Here is a 25,603-nt window from a genome sequence, read left to right on the forward strand (position 1 = left end):
TGCGGCAGCTCAGCGGGCTAGCACTATAAATCGGCATCAGTCCGGACTAGTACAAGCAGCCACACACACACACACACGTGCATGCACGTCGCTACATAAGCGCAATAATCTTGAACGCGACGTTAAACCCCATTTTACCTCACCTCACCTCACATGGTGAAACGATGATACACACAAGATGTAAGGTCATGTTGGAAGCAGGAACCAAAATCAAAACTCATTTTGTGAAAGGATATTATTTCTAAATGCTCGTATTTACAAAGCATACATAATTATGGAGTCAACATACCTGTCCAACTAGACTTGAATTCAGGTGGATCTGATTAACCAGCACGACAGTTAACCTATTTAGAATATTTTCTTTGTAACAACTAATGCTACCATTTGACAATGATACCATCAAGTGTGTTTGCAATATAGCAGATGTCCTTCTTTTGTTGCAGAATGGCTTTGTGTTTACGGCTCTTCAGAAGTTGCTTACAAACAGCAAAAAGCCAGGTGCTATGGAACACCTCAGGTGAGAATAAATATAATCAGTGGTCTGATTAAATGGACACAATTTAACACAAACATATCTACCGTGGAATGATAATGGTGTGGGAAGCTAGACCATCAATGTGTTCCAGGTGGAAATACAATGTCATGAAACCGTACAACGCGTCCATGTTATAACCGACCATTTGATGTCAATGTTGATACTCTTGTGATAAACTCAGCCTCGACGTTAACAAATCAGGTCACTATACAACCACACGGCACACTAATAGGAAGCCATGTCCAACTTTTACAAGGGCGTCATAACGCAGTTAGGCATGGACGTAGGCGTATGACCTTGACCTTACTAACAGCTGCTGGCCCTTGTAGAGGATGTACCTGGTCCCTGACCTGTGTGTCGTGTGGTGGTATTCACCGTGTGCCCAATTCCAGCTGAGCAAATGGACCGTCAGGTAGAAGCCATTATCAAACAGGGATGAGATAGACACAGCATATTACTGCCATTAGTATCAGCTGCTCGGCTAAATACATAGCGTGTGTTGGTCTGATGGCGCTCTGATGAACGCTGCCAACCTTACTGAATCGAGAGAGTCAGGGTTGGGTTGGTGAGTGACTCTGCGATTAGCTTCATCAACAAGTTACCATGTAATCAGTTACACCGCTGTCTCTAATGGCTTACTCCTTCCCAATATTATTTAATTCAATAAAACTTCATTTGCAAACGAAATACGATTTAAAAATAAACTTTTTGGGTGTTGATTGAAATTTGTTATTTTAAAGTAGTCTTATGATCACTGTTCTTGTGTGTCAGAGCGGGGTACGATTACAACGAGGTAGTATGTGAATCCAAGGCGGTGCCATACGCCGTTATTGCTGAAAAACGTTTCTCCTCCGATATTGTTGGAATATTGCTAAAAGCGACGTAAAACCATACTCACTCACTCACTATTGCTGAAATATGTCCTCCGCCGTTAATGCTACAAGATCGTCTTTAGCTGTAGTACTGTGTGCATTATGACAAACACACACACACGCACACACACACACACACACACACACACACACACACACACACATACAATTTTGGACTGAATGACAGACACCACCTCCCCATCGCCCCATCACGTCTCATCACTGTGCTTTAAGAGAGGTGCCATTAACGGGCAGTGATAGTTCACGTCAAGAGCTCTACCACGGAACTCTCGGTCTTTATTTCCAGGAATTAGAATGCTGGCTCCGCGTGAGTTTGCTTTAGGTGGTGTCGGGTTCCACATCAAACAGTTCATGAGAATAGGAACACCGTCAACCCTTTATTTAAGAGGTATTCTTAAACCTCTAAGTATTTCAACGTATTTGATGTTATGATCATTGCTACTTTTCACATTCGTTATTCTAATTACGCTCCAACATGATAACACTTTGCATTATTTCTTTGGTTTAATTACGATTCCAATTAACGTCAAATAACCTGTAATGTCAATCCCAGAATTTGGACTAAATAGGTCCTTGAGATCGCATCAAAGTTACCAAAGAATGACTGTTAAAACCTGTTTCAGCAGTCCCAATCGTAAAACGACTCTCCTTTTAGCAGAGATTTCTTGTGGCCAACAAAGGGTTTTGTCGCTTTTATTTAATTGTTCAAAAGGTTTTGGACTTTTCGGTAGCGTTTTACCCCTCTAGGGAGGTAATTTGAATGTGTGTTGCGTGTAGTTGAAATATAATTTTCAATTCAGAAGTGATTATCGCTTTGAGATTTGGCAAAATGTTGATGGGAACTATGATTTCAAAGCCTTAAATAAAGTAATACACACAGCATGCCGATTACTATCGATCACCCCTTACGCTTCTTTGATGTTTTCACAATATAAGGTGTGTTTTCTAATCACGATGCTGAGTTTGTGAAATAGTGCTACCGCTGTCTTTTAGCTTCCAGCGGGGCCGTGATCTAAAATAACAAACTTCCTACTTAAAAGGCGGCTGAAAAAGTCCAACGCATTATCAAAAGAAATGATTTTTCCATATCAGATTTTCATTATAGATTTAGCTTGGCCTGCGGCCGTTAAGAGTCACAGCAGAGGTCACTGTTTAATCCATTATCAAGGGAACACGTTACACAGAGTACTTTTCTTTTGTGAAATCCGAGCGAATATGTCATTCGGGAATTTTCGGATACGTGACGGGTTATTTTTCAACACATGTTTATCAAAGGTAATGACGCCTTCAGATTAAAAGTGGATTTCTACCGAAGGACAAATTGACTCCTTTCTAGAGAGAAAACAACAGGACGGTTTTTATAATATTAGAATGTTCCTAATCAAACATCAAAGACGGTCTTCTTAAGAGAAATGCATCTGTTGTTTCGTCTCTTGATAACGTATTATTTCATGAATGATTAAACTGGTGAAAACATGTATTTATTAATAGATCGCTTAAAATTTCTCTTTTGAAATTAATTAAATTTTTAGTCATCTGAAGATAGTTCTTAATCTAAGGTATGAAGAAAGATGGTTTTTTTATCCTCTTTGAGAGGTCTTATCAACGTTTCATAATGGATTCTGCTCCGTGTTATCTCCATTTCTGTCATTTGGCCCAGGAGTGTGTTGAATGATGTTTAAAACAAATCAGTTAAACTTTTTGCACATAGAAAATAATATGTTCATTATAATTGGGTTTTACAAAGGTTATCAAAACACTCGCTGATTATACACAAAGGAGCATTTCTCTGTCCGATATGGTCTAAATTTGCACATCAAAACATACACTGTTTTACTTAAATCGCATGATTTGAATTATTATAATTTTGTTGCTTTGGTGCATCTTAGTTTTTCTATAAAAAAGGTATGTCTACATGTTTTTCATGTAGCAAGTAGCTCAAAATGTCAAGAGTGGAGAGATGATTAAGGCAGTAATCTTAGCAAATATTTAGACAATTATTGAATACAGTTACCCAAGTCATTGCCACATGAATAAGACAACCAGATATCTTTGGTTAGCAAAGACGTTCAGGGTGTAGCTGATCGTTCAATCATCATTAGATGGAATGTCACTCAACAGCTCAATGGTCGATTCCAGCGGCTCTGAGATAATCGCTGTCTGCACATTTGATCGTTTTCTTTGTCTTCCCCGTCAGACAGAGTTCCTCCCAGCCTCATCTCAAAGTGATAATTGTGTCATTTTTCATCATTATATCAGTGCTGATGGTTATCACTGGTTCATCAAGACGACGGCATTTTTTTGTAGAAATCTTCCTGTTGTTGGTACATGCTCCAAGATAACATTGGACCATTCCAGTAATTGGGAAGTGTCAGCGCTATCGGGTGTCTTATAGAACGCCATTATTTCACTCAGGGTTGAAATTAAAGTTATAACGAAACTCCTTAAACAAATTAAAACTTTTTGACGCCATTTTCATTATACAACTACATGGTTGTGGTTTTGTGAAGGAGTGAGTATTTTCGGAGCATTGGAGAAAGGTGTTTTCAGATTTAGTAGCATTTCGAAGCAAATTAAATGTTTTTGTCAATCTGAAAGACCCCTAAAGTGCAACTAAAACACATGTTAGAAACACACGCCATGGCATCACGATGATTACAGTTTTCTGAGGTGGACTAGTTATCCAAGCGCACCTTCGAAAAAGCAATCAAGTAAAACGGAATGTTTCTGCATTCTATTCGGAAATAAGAAAAATTGATGTGCTGTTACCTTAGCGACAGCTCCTATAAAGTAGCATTCCCAATGTGTTGCTCAAGGGCAAATGTGATATGCGTATTATTGTTTATTAAAGATTGCCTGGAAGGTTTGGTGGTAATTTTAGCGTCAAAGCTTTCATTCTAGTCTTACAGACTACTTTGATATATCAAGCTACCTACATTCATATGCATTACTTTCTGACGGCTATTTGAACACATCTTGTCTTCTAGCTCTCGGGATCACGGATGACCCAGTTGTCTGAGGCAACCTCAGTATAATGTGCTGGGCTGCGTTCCTTAGGCCTACCAGATCATGGTGCCGAAAACAGGTTCGCTTTGAGTGTTTCTAGGTTTGTCAGCACCATACCCATGCTCAGGTTCCACTAAATTGGGAAACGTCTAAGAACTGCAACGCTTGGGGAATTTCTCTAACATCATGGTGACGCACGCATGATGATAAAACTGAAATACTGTTCAGTACTGTTAAATCAACTCATGCACTCGTCACCAAGCTCGCCAAGTTCCCACCTTTTCTTCGAAAACTTGTACGATAATGTTTCGCTCATACTTTTGACATATCCTATTAACATTACAATGACGGAAACGCCAAGACATTAACACATACCTAGTATGGACTGTTCACTCGTTATAATCTTTGTGCAGTAAAAAATGCCCTTGATCACGCTGCTTGGGTGTATGTGAGTGAGTGAGTTGGGTTTAACACCGCTTTTAACAGTATTCCAGTTATATCACGGCGTGTCAGCTTACTGTGGGAGGAAAGCCCGAAGTGATGCAGGTCTCAGACGTTTACCATTTCGGTGAAACCCACGAGCACGGTTATGGTGCTGACAAACCTAGAAATATAATCGGGGCGAACCGGAATTCGAACCCACAATCATAGGTTTCTGGCGTGCCCAAGGGACGCAACTCTGCACAGCGAATTGCGGCGCCTTAGACGACTGGGCCACCCGTGCCCCCGCTAGGGCGTATGTAGAAACCAAGGATCAACCGCACACCATACCCTATTCGCGAATACCTGGTGTTCAGTGATCCATTCATATAATTTTCATCGCTATTTTGCATTTTACGCCAAATGTAATCTGCATCCAGATCGGTTATTATCCGGCGTTGACGTTTCACATTTCCACTCAACAATAGAAATCCAAATTACAAGAAATTGCAAGAAAATGAGACCATGGAACTATTTTGTATTTTTATTTAAAGTATTGAAATTCGAAGATTTTGTTGTCGGGCCATAACCATATCTTGTACTCATCCACGCCACCGTCTTGTATAGTACGTTAACGTCACATTAGCCATTTTAATGACGTTTATTTGTATGCCCTGTTAATTTGCAACAAATTGTTGAATCTGTATGCTACCCTTTGTACGTGTTTACATTTCTATAAGACCTTCGTGGTTAACAAGGTCTTTTGATATGAATTCCCCCGGGACACCAACGGAAATCCTCCTCGTCATCTCCTAACCATATCAGTGCATAATCTGATAATACAGCACCTATAACTTAGCCTTGGGTGGTCGAAGGAACACACAGCTACAAATCCTGCTTTAATAACGGCTATAGTGTACATCGTGGAAGCTAATGACTGCTGATTGCGCTTGATGCGGTGCATGTGGTACCACCTGGGGGATAGATTTGCATGTTCCTCACTTTATCTGTTTTCTGCCCCAGAGAACCAATCGTCCGGCGTGTCACGGCATACCGCACCGTTAGAGAGTGTTAACTGGAGACACGCTTGGCAACGTTCACGCTACTTCCTTATTATTCCTTGAACAGATAAAACTGATGTATTTTTGTACAATCACTATAGAAGCATTTACCATCAATGCTCAGTTGTTTATCCAAACTCATGTAAGAACGTTGTGGTGGCGTATGACATTTTTATAAACGTTAAACAGATGCGTGATCATTTAGTGGTCTAGATTGTGATGTTAAATTTTTAATAACTAAACTAAAAACTCATTAAGGTATACACCCATGTTTGATGGTGGCTACAATGAAACAAGCAAGAAACGGTTATCTGCTGGTGATGAACGAATGAACAGACATGTGTTATGTGACATGTGACTTACGGTTGATGTGTGGAAGTATGTTGTGATCTTGGGAATTTATGTAAAGGGTGTGTACAGGTATATGGTGGTTGTCTACAGGTATATGGTGGTTGTCTACAGGTATATGGTGGTTGTCTACAGGTATATGGTGGCTGTCTACAGGTATATGGTGGTTGTGTAATAGTAGATGGAGATGTTTTTGTTCTGCTCTGGAAATGCAACGAGGAATGCGTGGTCTATTAGCCTCCAACGTGCTGTAAAGACATTTAAGAGGAGTTTGATAATGCCAGGACCTTTAATGGTTTACGCCACGTGCATCCACTCAACATTAATCATAAAGATCCTGTCGCGACAGCTTATCGTAATAATTCTTTGTTTTTTTTCTCTTCTCTTCATTTTGCAAATATTAAATGACATGTATTGAATGAGAGCTATAACTCGCGGGAAACACTCTTTTTCTTTGTAAAAATACATTTTGTAACTGTCATATTTGATTAACTCAATTCACAGTTATTCATGCTGATTGATCTGAAATCCCAAACCGTTCCAAGTGTATTTCAATTACGTCATTACATCAGTGCAGTAAGGTTTAAAAGTGGAATCAATCTAACGGTTCCGTCAGAATCTCTGAGTAATGTTTCTACAATTGGAAGGACCTTTGTTGACGAACATAGTCCAGCAGGACAATACAAAATGCAGTGAACTACGGTTATAACGAACTCAAAGGGACCACTAATTTTAGTTCGTAATAACCGTAGTTCGTTATAAGCATATATACATCATTTTTCAACAAATGCCCGGGACTAAAACTTAAGTTCGTTATATCGGTCATTTGGTTATAAGCGTTTTCGTTACAAACGTACTTTAGTGTATAACTGTAACCTAATGTTCGGTATGTGAACCCGACGCTTTGGGACCGCCTCCGTGGTCTTGTGGTAGAGCGTCCGCCCGGAGAGCGGAAGGTCCAGGGTTCGATCCCGGGCCGCGTCATACAAAAAGACGTTAAAAGATTGTACTTGTTGTTACCCTGTCTGGCGCTCGGCATTAAGGGGCTAAAACAAGGACTGGTCGGCTCGGAGTCAGTCTACTGTGTCTGAGTGGGGTATTCATGTTAAACTGCGGCATGGTATCTCAGTGAGCTAGCACTATAAATGGGCATCAGTCCGGACTAGTACAAGCAGCCACACACACAAATACACGTGCACGCACGTCGCTATATAACGTTAAACCCAATTTCACCTCACCTCACCGACGCTTTAGGGGTCTGTTTCAATTTATATTTAGGCACTTTAATTGTGACAGGAGATGAAACATAATATTGACTCTGAAATATCGTACGGTGTCATTTGACTTATACAGACTTACCGGGGCGGTGGGGTAGCCTAGTGGTTAAAGCGTTCGCTCGTCACGCCGAAGACCCGAGTTCGATTCCCGACATGGGTACAATTGTGAAGCCTATTTTTGGTGTCCCCCGCCGTGATATTGCTGGAATATTGCTAAAAGCGGCATAAAACCATACTAACTCATTATTGACTAACCTCGCGATTGTTATTTTTTCTTGCTCGTTGATATATACGTTACTGTTTCTACATGGATATTAAATGGTATTCCACCCATCTTGTTTGTTGTCGTGTTTGACATCTCGTGCACTTCCTTGGTATATTTTGTTTGGTTAAGTGCACATGTTTCAAAATAATTCTGTCATACGTTGTCTGGGTATCTTTTTCATAAATATTGTGGAACATGTGCACATTTCACATCTGAGGTGAGGTGAGGTTAGGTGAGGTGAGGTGAGGTGAAATTGGGTTTAACGTCACGTCCAAGATTATTGCACATATATAAGGACGTGCATGCACGTGTGGCTGCTTGTACTAGTCCGGACTGATGCCGATTTATAGTGCTAGCCCACTGAAATACCATGCCGTCATTTGTTATGACGCGGCCGGGGATCGAACCCCGGACCGTTCGCTCTCCGAGCGGACGCTCTACCACTAGGCCACGGAGGAATTTCGGTGATAATTGGACTATGGTGGTAATGTTTTTTAATAAAATCCGCTGTATTGTAATATAGATCTGTTAGCAAAGGCAGCGTAAGGATTCCGGGATAGAAAAGGGGTTTGTCGCAAGGTCAGGATGTTGGTCTGTAATTGACGTCATGTGGCGATGCTCATAATAGCAACCACTAGTTTTGGGCAACATTCGCTTCTTCTCTGTTATCATAGATAGACATATGCAATACCAGAAATCACATTTCAGTCGCGTAAGATCAACACCTGTAAAAGCAACTTCATTTTCTTGCAGGTCCCAAGATTTCTTCCCCACCGACTTTGATATCCAGTGCAGTGACCTGACATTACGTCATAGTCAGGTCGATGACAACCTGGTTGTGCGCATGGCGGAAGTATGTTCTGAATACCTAGGTAAGTTGACTAAAATAACTACACCTGGTATAATAATAAATATTTTAAATCACTAGATGTAATGGTTCAATACTGGTATTTGAAATGAGATTCAAATCCAAAAGGACTTTGTTGATAGGTTTACAACATCTTTTCGCTGAGTATTACCGTCCTTCTATTATGCCCGTGAAGATTCGGATTAGAATAGGTCTTCAGCAACCCATGCCTGCCGTAAAAGGCGACCATGCTTGTCGGAAGGGGCGACTAACGGGATCGGGTGGTTAGGCTCGCTGACTTGTTTGATGCATGTCATCGATCCCAATTACGTGGATCGATGCTCATGATATTAATCGCTGGATTGTCTGGTCCAGACTCGATTATTTACAGACCGCCGTCATATAGCTGGAATATTGATGAGTGCGGCGTTAAACAACAAACTTAACAACCAACCAGCCAACCTTCTATTAGTATACAAACATGCCATAACGTTGTTTCGCCCTGTGAAGAAACCTTTTTACAATGTTAACGGTACGTTTCTACAAACATGACGGTGACAATGTGCCTATGAGTAGCCGTTTAGTGTTATTGGATGCTTCGCGTTTTTTCCATTGAAACCTTTACTTCTTCGGGGTTAGGAGCAAGCTCTGCATGTTTCAATTTTCATCAAGTTGGTAGTTGTCAGTATTGGCGCTTGGGGCGGCAATCAGATAGTGATATTGTAAATTGGTTCATTTCTGCCAATGTGGAGACCATTCTGTCTTCATTCTTTTCAAATAGTTCCTCGCACCAGGTTGCTGCAGAAATGAAGACTGCAATTGAATTTTAGCGCAATAAGAAGACAAATAGGACAAGCCATGTCACGACAAAAAACCAAACCAGTGTTTTGCAATTATCTGGAATAAATTGCTTTACCCAGCCTAGAGGGACCAGTTCTGATTCAGGTTTAGCGAATAGTTATACATTGTATATTGTGGCAGTGTCATTCCGCTCTCTGGTAATTGACATGCTGACATTATTAGAGGTCAAATGTGACCCTTGCAACGAAGGTGCGTCTGGGTATTCCATTGTACAATAGACTGGAGTCATTATTACGAACGTCCGTCATAACAACTAAGATGTAGAACGCGAACTTCCTACGATAAACCAGTTTTAAAAGCCTGTGTATGTTAAAGCATAGACGTTATGATAGTGGTGCCCTTCTCGTTTTTTGAAGTGAAACCGGAAGAAGTTACACTTAAGGTATTGACGATTTTCCACGTGAACAGTTCCTACCGAAGGGTAATAATGTAGCGAAACAAGTAATATGTATTGCCACTGTAATGGAACGTTATCGATGGTACGTTTATCACAAGTGACAGGAATGATGAATGCCTATGATTCTATATAGGAATTAGAGCATTGTAGATAGTACCTTTTGATTAGCTTCCAAATTACCGCCATGAAGTGATAATGGGCGTCTCTCACAAGGAAAACATACATTAAAAGAACTCTGCGTCCCTTGATTAGAACGATCATGAGAAGCGATGTATCTATGTCCAACCGATGGTTCAAATACTCGCACATTAGGGAGATAAAACGGCTTTTGGTTTGTTTATTTGGTCTATCTATATGATCGAAGTGTTTGTTTAGGGATATGGTTTATAAATACCAGCTAAAAACAGACGGTGCCAGTGGAATCCTGTTATTCGTGAACGATGTTTCCCATTACAAGACTCATTATCCTGAAGCGAATGTTTCCATGGAATGTGACAGAAAAGTGTTTGCTTTTAATCAAATTTCCTTCAGGGGGAGTCAGAAAATAAACTTGAAGGAATAAATCCTTATTTTAAGATTACCAACTCTGACATGGTACCTTATGTTGATAAACACTATTAAAGAATTATACGTTGAATGATTCTTTGCTCACCTGGGGCGACGGGATAGCCTGGTGGTTTAAGCGTTGGCTCGTCACGCCGAAGACCCGTGTTCGATTCCCAACATGGGTACAATGTGCGAAGCCCATTTTCCGGTGTCCCCCGCCGTGATATTGCTGGAATATTGCTAAAAGCGGCGTAAAACTATACTCACTTACTTACTCTTAGCTCACCTGACTGAAAGGCACGTGAGCTAATGTCATGGCCTTTTTTCCGGCGTCCGTGCGTGTCGTAAACATCTTCTTCCGAGAAACGACTGGACCAATAAAGCTGTACTTCTTAATCTGAATCTGATTTTAAATATGTCCGCCACGGTAGCCATATTGAATAACCTGTTTACAGCCTCACCCTGATATTTATTTTCAACATTTCCTTATGTTTGGTACATATGTAATTTGTAGTTGGGCTCGACACGTTCAATTTGTGGTTTGTTTGTTTTTGCCATATTTTATGTGTAGATTTTTTGGGTTGACTGATGAAGCTAGACTTCCACTTGTTTCTTAAGTTGACGTTATATCTTGTTTGATGCGATTCACTGTTTATTCAGAAATTATTTATTGTATTTATTATATTGAATATCATTACTGACAGCATTTTTTGTTTAGTACACCGTGGTATAGATGTAATATGGCAGCGGCGTTAAACGATAAGCAGTATATGAACAATATTAAAACAGTAATTATTCGTTGATACTTTTTTCTCGTTTGGCGTTATTGTAACATCCTCAACACATCTTAACGTGTCTACGTTACCTGACCGCTGTGAGATTGACGTCCTTCTTAGATACAAAACGTCTGGACACACGTCCAATATTCGTCCAATATCGTCATGTTTCAAGTGATTGGAGAATAATTACCACTTTGAAGTAAATGGCACTTAGAGTAACCAGATCACATTCATATATCAAACAGAGTGTACGGCGCTTAAGACGTCTAATTCATCTACACTTGACCTTTAAGAAGACGTCTTGGCTGTGAAGGCCACGCCAACTTCTAATGGAAATGGCATCTTGGTACTGTGGTCACGGTGTTCAGACTGTTGTTGTATGTCAAGAGATACAGTAAATATACACAAATTGAATGTAAACCGAGCTGAGAATTTGAACACTGTCGATCACATAGGCGGTCGTATAGCAATCGTGCTTACGGTCTTAACAACATTGAGTGCTTTAGACGCGGACACTTCGTGGAGTGGAAGAAGTGAACATTTAAACAAATCCCGGGACAATCGTTGTTGTCTTTCCTTCATCCTCTGAGAGTAATTTACGTGTTAATGGGCACGTGGGTCGAGACCTTTCAGTGATGAATCATTTAGCGGTGATCTTAGAGTGAATTACATTTAACAGTCGTCAAATTACAAATGTATACCAATCCGCGTCAATCTGGATCGTGTTTGGTGCCATGGAATCTTTTTTTCAGTAGATTTTAGCGTAGAAGACGTGACTGGGTGTTATACATAATATATGGTTAGAGTGCAACTGGGGAATTACATATACAGACTGCTAGTCGACACTTTCACGCGTTGTAAGAAAAGTAAATTCTCTTAAACATAAAAGATTGTAAGAAAACTGCCCCCTGTAATACAACGTGTGACAGGTACCTGAGGAAGGTAATACAAAATATTCTCAAAATGCGTTAAAGCAAATAATAAAAGAAACTAAATAACACATGATATATTCATAACGTTTGCCAGGGGATTTGAATACAGTGTTAAACTGAAAGGTTATTTATGGTATGCGCTACATTATCGAGGGGCAGTTTTCCAAGGGGTCTTTTGTTTGATAGAATTTTAAGCGACTCACACGTATATAAGACAGGGGGCACAGATAGCCAAGTCGTCTTAGGCGCTGCGATTCTCTGTGCAGAGTTGCGTCCCTTGAGCACGCCACAAACCTATGAATGGGGTTCGAATCCCAGTTCGCCCAGATTATGTTTCTAGGTTTCTTCAGCACCTTACCCGTACTCGTGGATTTCACCAAGAGAACTGCATATATAGAACTGGATAAATATTATAAAGGGCGTCAAACTCACACACTCACTAGTATAAGACATAGTCCTAATTTTAAAGCATAACATGTCCAAAGGTCAAAGTAAGAATATTATAAAATATAGATGTCAAATATTCAAACACAAACACATCATGACCTTCTTAAAACCCAATCAGAAACCTGTGCTTAAAGATATGAATATTAGTAATACATGACTGAATCCAAACCTTTCAGATCAGATGAGATCTGATGGACACTCTAAGTACTCTTATACACGGATGAGAATGATTGAGTTCTTTTTTCATCCTGTCTTTTTTCATAAATGTAAAGAAAAAGTGCGATGTGATTCCCAATGACGCGTGCTCTGCTCGATGAGAGGTTACAGGGGATGAGTGGTATAACCACTCACTTTTTTCCCCTTGTGAATGGTACTTGATGGTCTTGATTGACTTTTTGTCCACTTTTCGCTCTCTAGATAGTTATTAAAATAAACTAAGTTATCGTTTCTCCCGCAGGGCTGGAGGTGAACCGCTTTATGGCTGGGCTAGGCATGGAGTACTTCATGCTGTGTTTTGAACAATACGGCAAGGAACTACACATGGTCGGAAGCAGTATGTTCGAGTTTTTCAGCAATGTCGATGGACTGAATGAACATATCCGAAAAACGCCTAAATTTCACGGTGATACACCAGCTTCGTTTCGATGTGAATATGACCGCAACACTTTGTTAATTCACTACTACTCCAGTCGACGTAAGCTGTTGCACATGATGTTAGGTACCATTACTGCCGTAGCCAAGGTTCGGTTCTCAATGGAGGTGGAAATAAAAGTGTCTCCCAATCGCTCACCAGACTCTCCTCATCAGATCTTTATCATCACCATCATTACCAACAACAACGACAGTAACAATACATTAGGTACCGGTGCTATCCAAGATACGGTCTCCGCCAATCCGTCCGACTCTCAGATAGGCGTGGCGACCTTCTGCCGAACCTTCCCTTTCCACGTGGTGTTTGACCGTGACCTTCAGATCACACAGCTTGGCAGCGCCTTCATGAAGACAATAGCACCGGAAATGGCCACAAAGGGATTAGAACTCTCAACGTACTTTGAAATCCTTCGACCGGAAGTCAAAATGAATTTTTCTGCGCTCCTGTCACGTATAAACTTCAGCTTCCTGCTTCTGACAAAAACCTCCAAGGTGAGTACATATTTTCCTTTGAGGGGTAACGGTTGGCACGGTAGTCTAAGGCGCTGCAATTCGCTATACAGAGTAGCATCCCTTATGCGTGCCAGAAACCTATGATCGTTGGTTCGAATCCCAGATTCGCCCCTGATTATGTTTCAAGGCTTTTCAGCACCATAACCGTGCTTATGGGTTCAACTGAAGGAATTAACGTCAAAGCCTTCATCACCAGACACTTTTCTCCTACATCAAGCTGCCACACCGTGGTATATCTGAAATACCCATAAAAGCGGCGGTACACTAAACGCACTCACTCTATTGTTCAATTCCAGAAACCTATGATTGTGGGTTCGAATTCCGGTTCGCCCCGATTATGTTTCAAGCTTTGTCAGCACCATAGCCGTGGTCTTTGGTTTCACCGAAGTGGTAAACGTCTGAGACTTGCATCACTTCGGGCTTTCCTCCCACATTAAGCTGACACGCCGTGATATAACTGGAATATTGTTAAAAGCGGTGTTAAACCCAACTCACTCACTCACTCTATTGTTCAAAGCCTTGTAACACCACAGCTGCCACTTCGATCAATTATTTTCGCCGTGGGCATGGAGTGGGGGTTGGGAGACACGCGTGTTTGGTTGACTAAGATGCCATAATGCTAGCAACCTTTGATCATGGGTTCGAATCCCAGATTCGTCCTGAATATGAGTCTTGGTTTGACAGCACCATGCTCAAGGATCTCGCCTAAGTGGTAAACGTGTACATCACTTTGGGATCCGACATTAAACGGACGTGCCATTAGAAAGTTTAATGCTGTTTAAAGCCGCGTTGAACTAACGCATTCCTACCTCATGCTGCCGGTTGGTAATATAAAATTAAGTGAATTAAGTATCAATATCCTTTTTTCAATACTCGTCTCATGAGGACTTTGTTGAGGCTGTATTTATCAGGTTGGGGACAATCCAGAATTAGCATGAAAACAATATGGGAGGCGAACAGAAATCTTCGGTGTGGGTGAACACGTTACACACTTTGCTACTTTGAGTGAGCGAGGGTACATTTGTGCAGTGTATAAAACACTTATGCGCCATGCTACGTCTTCTGTGAGAATCAGGGCAAAGTAATAACAAATGATATGCGAATCAGTAATTACAATCCATGTAGCTCACCACAACATCTCAATCATTTAAATGTCGATTTATTCCTTGTTATATCGTAACATTATAATGACTCATACGTGGGATTCGTCAGCAGGGCAGGGTTAGGGTTAGGGTAAGGGTAAGGGTTAGGGTTAGGGTAAGGGTAAGGGTCAGGGTTAGGGTCAGGGTTAGGGTAAAGGTTAGGGTTAGGGTCAAGGTTGGGGTAAGGGCTAGGGATAAAGGTGGAGTACGGCTCGGTAGAATAAGGTTAGGGGAAGGGTAGAATAAGGTTAGGGGTAGGATAGGGTAGGGTAGAGTAGGGCTAGGGTAGGGCTAGGGTAGGGCTAGGCTTAGAATCCAATAATGGTAATAACTCGTACTTAAGCTACACCTCATCATTCAGGTTTCCGTACTCTACGAAGGCGGAAACAAATATGAGAAACTTTTTGGAAACTGGTTATCTAACAAAATGTCAATTTCTGCACATTTTGTTAACGGAAGAGGGACATTTTTTATGGATAACAGAGGTCATAATGTTCTAATGGCAAGCCAAAACAAATGTAACCGAAATCGATGATCTTGAATATTTATCTAAAGGTGCCTTAACGTTAATGTGTCCCATTCAGAGCATGGACATAAAAGGACAGATGATCTATCTGCCAGCAGCCGACGCCATCATGTTCATTGGATCGCCTAGCGTAGAAAAACTGGATGAACTGATAGGCAAGGGCATCTACATCTCCGACATTCCCATCCACGACGCCACAAGAGACGTCATCCTTGTCGGCGAACAAACCAAGGCTCAGGTAAGGGCGTTACGGTGTATCACACTTTTAGACTTGATGACATCTTTAACCGTCTGAGACCGCCTCCGTGGTTTAGCCTCTGCCCGGAGAGCGGAAGGTCCGGGGTTCGATCCCCGGTCGCGTCATACCAAGAGACGTTAAAAGACGGTACTTGTTGTTACCCTGTCTGGCGCTCGGCTTTAAGGGGCTAAAACAAGGACTGGTCGGCTCGGAGTCAGTATACTGTGTCTGAGTGGGGTATTCATGTTTAACTGGGGCATGGTATCTCAGTAAGCTAGCACTATAAATCGGCATCAGTCCAGACTAGTACAAGCAGCCACATACCCACACGTGTGGACGCGACGTTAAACCCCATTTCACCTCATCTCACTTATGATTTTGCAGGAAAGAAGGATGTAACGTGGCTTGGTTTATGAATTAGGCACACACACACACACACACACACACACACACACACACACACACACACACACTATATCAGGGCAATTATCATGGACGCGACGTTAAACCAAATTTCACCTCATCTCACTTCTAACCGTCACATCATTTTTTTTACTTTTTTCAAAAAACGGTTTTGAGCACCAATGAATCTCAATGTATCCGAACTATTTTTTTGCATACCCAGATCTATCCTGTTTGCATAGCCCGGGTGCCAAGCACATATACTGTACACAAATTACTAAACAACAAACACTCAACGCCAACCATCCCGTAATCCTACCGCAATGCCCACCTGTCAAACAGAAACCGGTAATAACATTGCAATGGTCACTCCAGCGACCACAACGTCACCATTCCCCATGCATCCAAGCGACTTCTGCAAAAACCGTATCTTTAACATAATACCCTCATACGTTACGTATTTTGGACACAGCGCTCTATTGATCAATTCAAAGAAATCTTAATTATTGACTGATTTGTTATTATTTTATTCATGGATACCTAATTCTGCAAGGAACGCAGTTGATCCACACACAACACAGGGCAATGGTTCCCCGGCCTTGGAGTTCTGCCTGAGTCTCGTTAAAAGGATTGCAACGTCTATTGAGCATTTCTATCAAACTGCATCACAACTAATGGAAATTCCATCGGTTCAAATCCGGCGTGTAAAGCTGCCTTGCAACAGAATACGATTCGTGCCTCGTTGGCACGCCGACCACAGCACAGCCCAGGAAGTTACCGTCTACAACTGTATACTTAGTATTCTGTGACTGGGGTTACACAACTTGGTGTTTTCTTTCGATATCTCAAACTAATGGAACTGCATGATATGAACCGGGATGTTGGTAGACTCTTGCATATACTAACTAATAGCAGCGAATAAAACGTTATGAGTTAGATGCAACAGACATACAAACGCCACATACATCTACTTAAAGAAACCTTGTTTCATGAATGCTTCAAGAAAGCTTTGTTTGTTCAGTCGTTCTCTCATTCCCTTGACAACCCGCCCTCTGCGATGAGTATGTGGATTGTAGACAATGTCAAATAACTGTAGAATTTATAAAACATAAACATATTCACCGCGGTGGCCTCGAGGGTGCACGGTTGGCCGGTCGTATGAGTTGCCACATGGTCGTTGGTTCGAATCCAAGATTCGGAGATTACTTTTCTAGGTTTGAGGCCGTGGATTCTAGAACAAGCTGCACGGGGGTTCTTCCCACGTCAAGGTGAAACGTCGTGATAATATTGAAATACTTAAACGGACCTCAACCAAACTCACTTACATACCCATGTAAAGAAGATAATATTCTACTGTATCACCTACATCCAATGATATACCAGTGAAGATCCGGGTTAGAATAGGTCTTCAGCAACCCATGCTTGCCGTAAAATGCAACCATGCTTTCCGTGTGGTCTTGCTTGCTGACTTGGGTGATGTACGTCATCGTATCCCAATTGCGTTGATCGATGCTCATGATGTCAATCACTGGAGTGTCTGGTCCAGACTCGATTATTTACAGACTGCCGTCATATAGCTGGAATATTGCTGAGTGCGGCGTTAAACAACAACAAACAATCATCCAATAATATATTCCAAGTAGTTCAACTTAATTTTTTGTTGAACGACATACATGCAGTAAGGTGTGTTACTTAAAGAGTATAACGTTGTATATGTAGAAAATGTCAGATCACTGGATATATTATTTCGTTTGTACGATTGAGTGAGTGAGTAGGGTTTTACGCCGCTTTCAGCAATACTCCAGCAATATCACTGCGGGGATACCAGAAATGGGCTTCACACATTGTACCCATGTTGGGAATCGAACCCGGGTCTTCGGCGTGTCGAGCAAACACTTTACCCACCAGGCTACCCGACCGCCCCTCGTTTGTACGAATGATGACGAATGATTTTGCAGTGTTCCGAATAATGCATTTCTGGCGTTATTGAAAGAAGAGCTGCGATATCCATAAGAATAGCATGAATTAAGTGTATAGAACCATTTTTTGAAAGTATAAAAAGTTATCCTTTAAGCAGAGGCTTATCTTGACACTCACTGGAAAACCTACTTGGTCTTGAAAGCACTTCACGACAACGTTTGTTCCTCATGCGTTTCTTCCACTGAAATGGAAACTTATAAATCTGAAATATTTGAATGTATAAGTTTTTTACCTGAAATTCACAATTCTCTTGTTTTTTCGAATTAAAACCCTCACCTCCAGATACATTAAGGGTATCTATCGGAACACATGGGGATTATCTGTTCGCTTTTTCTTTCAACTCTCACCGTACTTTCTGAAATAAATTGTTTGAAAAAATTCAGTATGTAGATTATCATACTCCACCCATCCACCACTTGTACGCATCTGCCCTTATTATCCTAACGCTTACTCACCTCCTTATCAATCTACCCACTAATCCACCACTTTGTCAACTCATCTTATCCCCGTGAAGATATAGGTAGAATAGGTCTTCAGCAACCCATGCTTGCCGTAAAAGGCAACTATGCATGTCGTAAGAGGCGACTAACGGGATCGGGTGGTAAGGCTCGCTGATTTGGTTGAAGCATGTTATTGATCCCATTTGCGTGGATCGATGCTCATGATGTCAATCGCTGGATTTTCTGGTCCAGACTCGATTATTTACAGACCGCCGTCATATAGCTGGAATATTGCTGAGAACGGCGTAAAACAACAAACCCACCAACCAACAACCAACCTGACCTTCAATTCATCTAAGCACTAATTCACCTATCCACCATCCACATCAACCACCTGCCCGCCACGTACACCCTCATCCCTCAACCTACGCCGTACCACAAACCCGGAACCCACTAATCCACCGTCCCATCCACCCTCTACCTAGTATCCATTTATACAACTTCGTTAGATAATGCTATATCCAACCTACCTATTTCTAACCCACTCATCCACTATTAACCTACGAACATGTTTCTTACGGTGGTCAGGGGGCACGGGTGGCCCAGTCGTCTAAGGCACCGCGATTCGCTGTGCAGAGTCTCTTGGGCACGCCAGAAACCTATGATCGTGGGTTCGAATCCCGGTTCGCCCCGATTATGTTTCTAGGTTTGTCAGCACCATACCCGTGCTCGTGGGTTTCACCGAAGTGGTAAACGCCTGAGACCTGCATCACTTCGGGCTTTCCTCCCATATTAAGCTGACACGCCGCGATATAACTGGAATACTGTTAAAAGCGGCGATAAACCCAACTCACTCACTCACTCTTACAGTGACCTATGAACAGCAGTAAACTAGCAACGGGGCATATTGCCTTACCCTATAGCTAGCATCTCCACGACGCTGGCATAACCCAATCCAACGCGCCTGTCAACGTATTTCATAACGCTAATCCAGCTATACGGGCATTTGTCTCCTCATCTCGCTGGCTTCTCGACCGCTTCCTTCCTTCAACTAAGCTCAGTGGAATTGTCCCCAACCTGAAGCCACAATCAGCCCACCTCATGATAGTCAGGGGCTTTGGTAAACCTACAACCAATCTCTTTCCCTATTATTTGGAGAATTAACCTCGACCTCTTATGTCCTGCTCTCGCCTGGAAGACAAATTATATTGCTGTGAACGACTACAAATCGCCGCACGAAGATGACTGCCTTCCCCAAGTAATCATAGCTGAAAAAACATCGTCGGGCAAGGTTTATCACATTGCCACTTCTCCTGTTCATGGTTTGAATAATATATATATAGGACGTGATCATGAACCCCGACTTGGTGACACTGAGAAGGCATTCGTGTATCTAGACACATCAAATATGTGGTTATTTATGCCATAATGTCTTCTTGTACAATACAATTGAAAGAAAGGGTCATGTCTCAAACACAGGTTTTGGGCACAAGGAAAACATTATTAATCAGAACCAATTTTCTTATTTCGATGTTCTGCAACTTCCTTAATTAAACATGGTTGCATCCGACCCATCTTATGACTCACTTTATGCAGTCAAGCGAGAAATGCGTTATAATGTAAAATTGAGAAATGCATTAGTGGTAAATTGAGAAATACACTATTGGATGCCCAATACCATTTACGATTAAGCTAAATTATCCTATTCACAAATGTGTTCAGTTGTACATGGTGTGGTAGTACTCCCTTAATGTCTATTCATCGGAACGAAATTGCTATACTGCTCAACTGTATGTGACAAATACATGCCACTCTCGCTGAACTACCATTAACAACGTGTTTATATAAGATTATTCTGGTTGCCAAGTTGAATAACGTAGTGATGGATATTGTCCGAATGCAAATTGAGACACGATGAAAAAGTCTTCCAGTATATATTCTATTTCATACACAACTGAAACCATGCAAGCACCACATTCTTTGTAATGGAATCAGGGGGCACGGGTGGCCCAGTCGTTTAAGGCGCCGCGATTCGCTGTGCAGAGTTGCGTCCCCTGGACACGCCAGAAACCTATGATTGTGGGTTCGAATCCCGGTTCTCCCCGATTATGTTTCTAGGTTTGTCAGCACCATACCCGTGCTCGTGGGTTTCACCGAAGTGGTAAACGTCTGAGACCTGCATCACTTCGGGCTTTCCTCCCACATTAAGCTGACACGCCGCGATATAACTGGAATAATGTTAAAAGCGGCGTTAAACCCAACTCGCTCGCTCGCTGTACTGGAATCACAGTGACTAACTGGACCTGTGGAGGAACGTGGGGATGCTGGTCGTAATTATAAGAGACCACCAAATCCATCGGCTGATCAGGTTCGATGAATTGGTTGACAGTGTGTCATCCTAACCTGATCGTTGGTCACAATACCAATCACCGGATTGTTTGGTCCAGACTCGATTATTTACAGGCTGCCGGCATATAGCTGGACTATTTCTGAGTGCAGAGTAAAACAACAAATGACATACCGGTATGCGAAATAGGAACCTCATTGCCATCATATGATGTCCCAAACCAGTTTCGATTGTTCTTGATTCCATAGGTCTTTCGTATTGGCAAATGTTACCATCGCGTCTCGTAAATCACATCGTTGATGTGCAGTGGGCGGTATTGAAATATTCATACACTATCTACCTTTCCGGCTCGATAAGTAATCTGAGAAACTAAAATCTATATTCTCACTTGCGTGTCATGCTATTGTTCTCTGTAACCGACTTAAATGTCCCGTCTCCCGTATCCCTCTCTGGTCGTTATGCATAGGATGAATGGAACGTTTGGCCTTTCTATCAAATAGCAAGTATAATTAATCTGACTGACACTTTTAATCCTGTTCCTAAACTCGTGAAAATATCAATTTGGACAAATCCCTCTAAATTGAGGGCGGGCAAACATAGATCATAGAACTTGCCAGGAGCCCACATTTGCTCTAGTCTACTCTCCCTTTCAGAATTTATCGCTGACCCATTGGTTATTCTAAATAGGACCGCTAAGTTCTTAAACACTGCACGGATTATATATCATATTAATATTTCATACTTATCCTCAACCCTTTATAAATAGTTTATTCACAGTCAATTTTACTGTTTACATTTCACGTCATAGTTATTTATGAATTTTTGGTTCGTTGCATGTACTTATTCCTGCTTGTTCCTCTTCGTTTACCATCAAATGGTACTTAAATGTCTGTGTTTTATATTAAACTGCATTGTATAAGATTTAGGTTAACTTAAGGTAATCCACAACATGTGAACTCAATAAATACACATCCATTTGAAAAAAACTATCCTTGATTTATAGAACATTGAGGAGAGTTTAATCAACTTTGAAATAACGAACAAATTATCTTATTTCTGGTTTATTGGTTGGTTCGTTTGTTGTTTAACGCCGCACTCAGCAATATTCCAGCTATATAATGCCGGTCTGTAAATAATCGAGTCTGGACCAGACAATCCAGTGATTGATATCACGACCATCTATCCACGCAATTGGGATCAATGACATGCTTCAACCAAGTCAGCGAGCCTGACCACCTGATCCCGTTAGTCGCCTTTTACGGCAAGCATGGGTTGCTGAAGACCTATTCTAACCCGGATCTTCATGGGTCTCTTCAAGACATTATTAATATTGTGGTATGAGTATTTTTTGTGCCAAAGGAGTCCGATTCAGGTAAAAGGAGACCGCGTAACCACAAAGAACGAAACTTTAGTGAGAGATACTTGAACCAATATTGTAAAGTCGTCTTTCTTCAACGTTGTCAGGGGCGGTCGGGTAGCCTAGTGGTTAAAGCGTTCGCTCGTCATGCCTAAAACCCGGGTTCGATTCCCGACAAAGGTACAATGTGTGAAGCCCATTTCTGGTGTCCCCCGCCGTGATATTTCTGGAATATTGCTAAAAGCGGCGTAAAACCATACTCACTCATGCAACGTTGTCAAAGATGTAAGTCAAGTGAGGATATCTCAGGTACAAGTCATATAAGTTCCTGTTATGATATTGTTTTAATTTGGTGATATGGCAGATCTTCCAGAAATAGAGGGGGCACGGGTGGCCCACTCGTCTAAAGGCGCCGCGATTCGCTGTGCAAAGTTGCGTCCCTTGGGCGCGCCAGAAACCTATGATTGTGGGTTCGAATCCCGGTTCGCCCCGGTAATGTTTCCAGGTTTGTCAGCACCATACCCGAGCTCGTGCGTTTCACCGAAGTGGTAAACATCTGAGACCTGCATCATTTCGGGCTTTCCTCCCACATTAAGCTGACACGCCGTGATATAACTTGAATAATGTTAAAGGCGGCGTTAAACCCAACTCACTCACTGACTCCAGAAGTACATATCGTTGATTACTGGATGCTCTAGGTTGATATAAGGTAACTAACACTGCCTCAATCAGGAATGTCAGGGAACTGTATCATTACTCGTCTAATGATGGGGAAACATAAGCCAAATAACACTGATTTAATCAGGTAAATATCGGCCTGACCGGACAAGATGTCATATACTCAGGTAATAGCGGCGAAACATGAGTCAGATCAGGTGAATGCCCAAATGTCAACCACATTATCTGTTCGACAGGTTAATCTATTTAACTCCCACCTATTCTGTTCGTCATGCGTTTTCATCATTTATTTTGATTTATTATACAATATTAAATGAAATCTGTTCCCATATCGATATTTGTGTGGGAACAGTTTGGTAACGCGGGATAAAACTCTAGTGAAATATATTGCCCCAACCCCGATTACCCAGTGAATCGTGGGCAAACTCACCACAGCAGCTTCGTTTGGGAAGTGATGTCACATTTAAGTCTCTTATTAGTGACTTCACAAATACTGTCTCTCGCACATGTGTGTTATTTGATTGGACGGCTATTTTTAAGATTCAGTGATTCAGATCGGTCTCAGAACGAAGCTCTGTCAGCAAATGGAATGAAATATAATACATTCACACAACGACAAGCAGAGTAACAATAACCTATGTTTAAGGATCATTGATGGATCTCTTTTCTTTGTGTTAGCTCACGTAATAGCGGACCGCCATTCTCGAACAGCGTTCACTTTTCAAACCTCTGTCCAAACCCTACATATTCTCCGTCTTGATCCAATTCATAAACCAACCAACGTTACACCCTATTTCCTGCCCAACCATAAGTGAGATGAGGTGAAATGGGGTTTAACGTCGCGTCCAAGATTATTGCACTTATACAGCGACGTGCATGCACGTGTGTGTGGCTTCTTGTACAAGTTCGGACTGATGCCGATTTCTAGTGGTAGCCCACTGAGATACCATGTCGCAGTTTAACATGAATACCCCACTCAGACACAGTATACTGGCTCCAGGTCGACCAGTCCTTGTTTTAGCCCCTTAATGCCGAGCGCCAGATAGGATAACAACAAGTACAATCTTTGAACGTATTTTGGTATGGCGCTGCCGGGGATCTAACCCCGGACCTTCCTCTCTCCGGGTGGACGCTCTACCACTAGACCACGGAGGCGGTCCCAACCATAAGTAGAGCCATTGATGTCTTACCTTCCCACATAATGTCCACCCGTGAAGAGTGAGTGAGTGAGTATGGTTTTACGCCGCTTTTAGCAGTATTCCAGCAATATCACGGCGGGGGACACCAGATATGGTTTTCACACATTGTAACCATGTCGGGAATCGAACCCGGGTCTTCGGTGTGACGAGCTAACGCTTTAACCACCAGGCTACCCGCCCCCCGCCGCCGCCCGTGAAGAGACGGGTTAGGATTGACTCTGAGCAACCAAAGCTTGTAGTAAGAGGCGCCAAACGGGATTGGGTGGTCAGGCTTGCTTAAGGCATGTCATCGTATCCCAAATGCGTACATCGATGCTTATGATGTTAATCACTGGATTGTCTTGTCAGACTAGATTATTTGGCCAAACCATGGCCATATTGCTGGAATATTGCTGAGTCCGGCGTTTAACAACAAACAACTTAATGTCCTGTACTGAACCTCCACGTGCTCTCTCTTGCCACCTTGTCCAACACACACACACACACACACACACACACACACACACACACACACACACACACACACACACATTCCTTCTTACTATCACGGCCCTATCATTAGAAGTACTACGGTATCTTCTTCAAGAAATGAACCAATGTGGCGGTTGCATGTAAGCAGGCAGTGTGGCTGGTTTGGATCTGTGTGTAGCGCTGGGCAGGTCCCACTCAAGGGATTACGAAGGTGAACGCTAACAGCTGAGCGCGATGTTGGCGCAGTGACCGTAACGAGCGGCGTCATCCACAACACAGAGACGATTTATCAATGTGTTCCTAATAGGCACAACCCTTCAACATATCTCCTATCACATTCATCATACTTCTTCCCAAAGATTTCAAATTTACATATGCCGATTACGTTAATCATATGCTCCAGAACCAGACATAAGACCCGAATGTAAAGCAGAATCGATCTTTCATTATAATCTGTGGCTTCGGATGCGTAAGTAGCTGGTTATGAAAGAATAAGCTGAACCTGTATAACCATGAAGGTGTTAAAAAGAGTTAGTCAATATCAAAATTCCTAATATGCAGAATTGCAATAAACCGTTCTCACAAATGACAATGATCAGATATATTTAGCTTAATCTCCAGAAAAACAGGAATTTTAATCCTAAGGTGTGCTCCATTTATATTTTTTGGGAAAAAAATAAAATCCTACACTTTTATAATGGCATTCTTTATGTAATCATCTGTCCCTTAAGTTTTCACATTAAGATTATCTGAGAATATTGATGCCACAAATAATCGTTTGAATAACATACTTTTTAGACTGTCCTCCTAGAGAAGTATTTTACATGCGCAGTGGGCCATCTTCGACATATTTAATACCTCTTTAATACCTTTAATATTTATATGTATGAAATGCTGTAGGACACAAAAAGTGGAATAATATAAAAAAATATATATTTAATACCTCAAGAGAGCAGGTACGGTTTAACGAATTTTCAATATTAATATCTATAATGATCATTTACATTGTAATTGTACATTTGAAATGTTGAAATACTACGCAGTG

At 41.7% G+C, this 25,603-nt stretch overlaps 1 protein-coding gene across 1 annotated transcript in view; it reads left to right on the top strand.

Annotated features, from left to right (window-relative positions):
* The window catches only part of LOC124144457 (guanylate cyclase soluble subunit alpha-2-like), a 103,330-nt gene that overhangs the window by 46,768 nt on the left and 30,959 nt on the right, over nucleotides 1–25,603 (top strand). Inside the window, exons 2-5 of the mRNA XM_046513863.2 lie at nucleotides 444–517; nucleotides 8,559–8,677; nucleotides 13,072–13,757; nucleotides 15,505–15,684. Of these exons, the coding sequence (XP_046369819.1) occupies nucleotides 444–517; nucleotides 8,559–8,677; nucleotides 13,072–13,757; nucleotides 15,505–15,684 (1,059 nt within the window). The remainder of the gene's footprint in view (nucleotides 1–443; nucleotides 518–8,558; nucleotides 8,678–13,071; nucleotides 13,758–15,504; nucleotides 15,685–25,603) is intronic.

This window comes from Haliotis rufescens, unplaced genomic scaffold (genome assembly GCF_023055435.1).
Source record: "Haliotis rufescens isolate VD_foot unplaced genomic scaffold, xgHalRufe1.0.p SCAF_7, whole genome shotgun sequence".
NCBI lineage: Eukaryota > Metazoa > Mollusca > Gastropoda > Lepetellida > Haliotidae > Haliotis > Haliotis rufescens.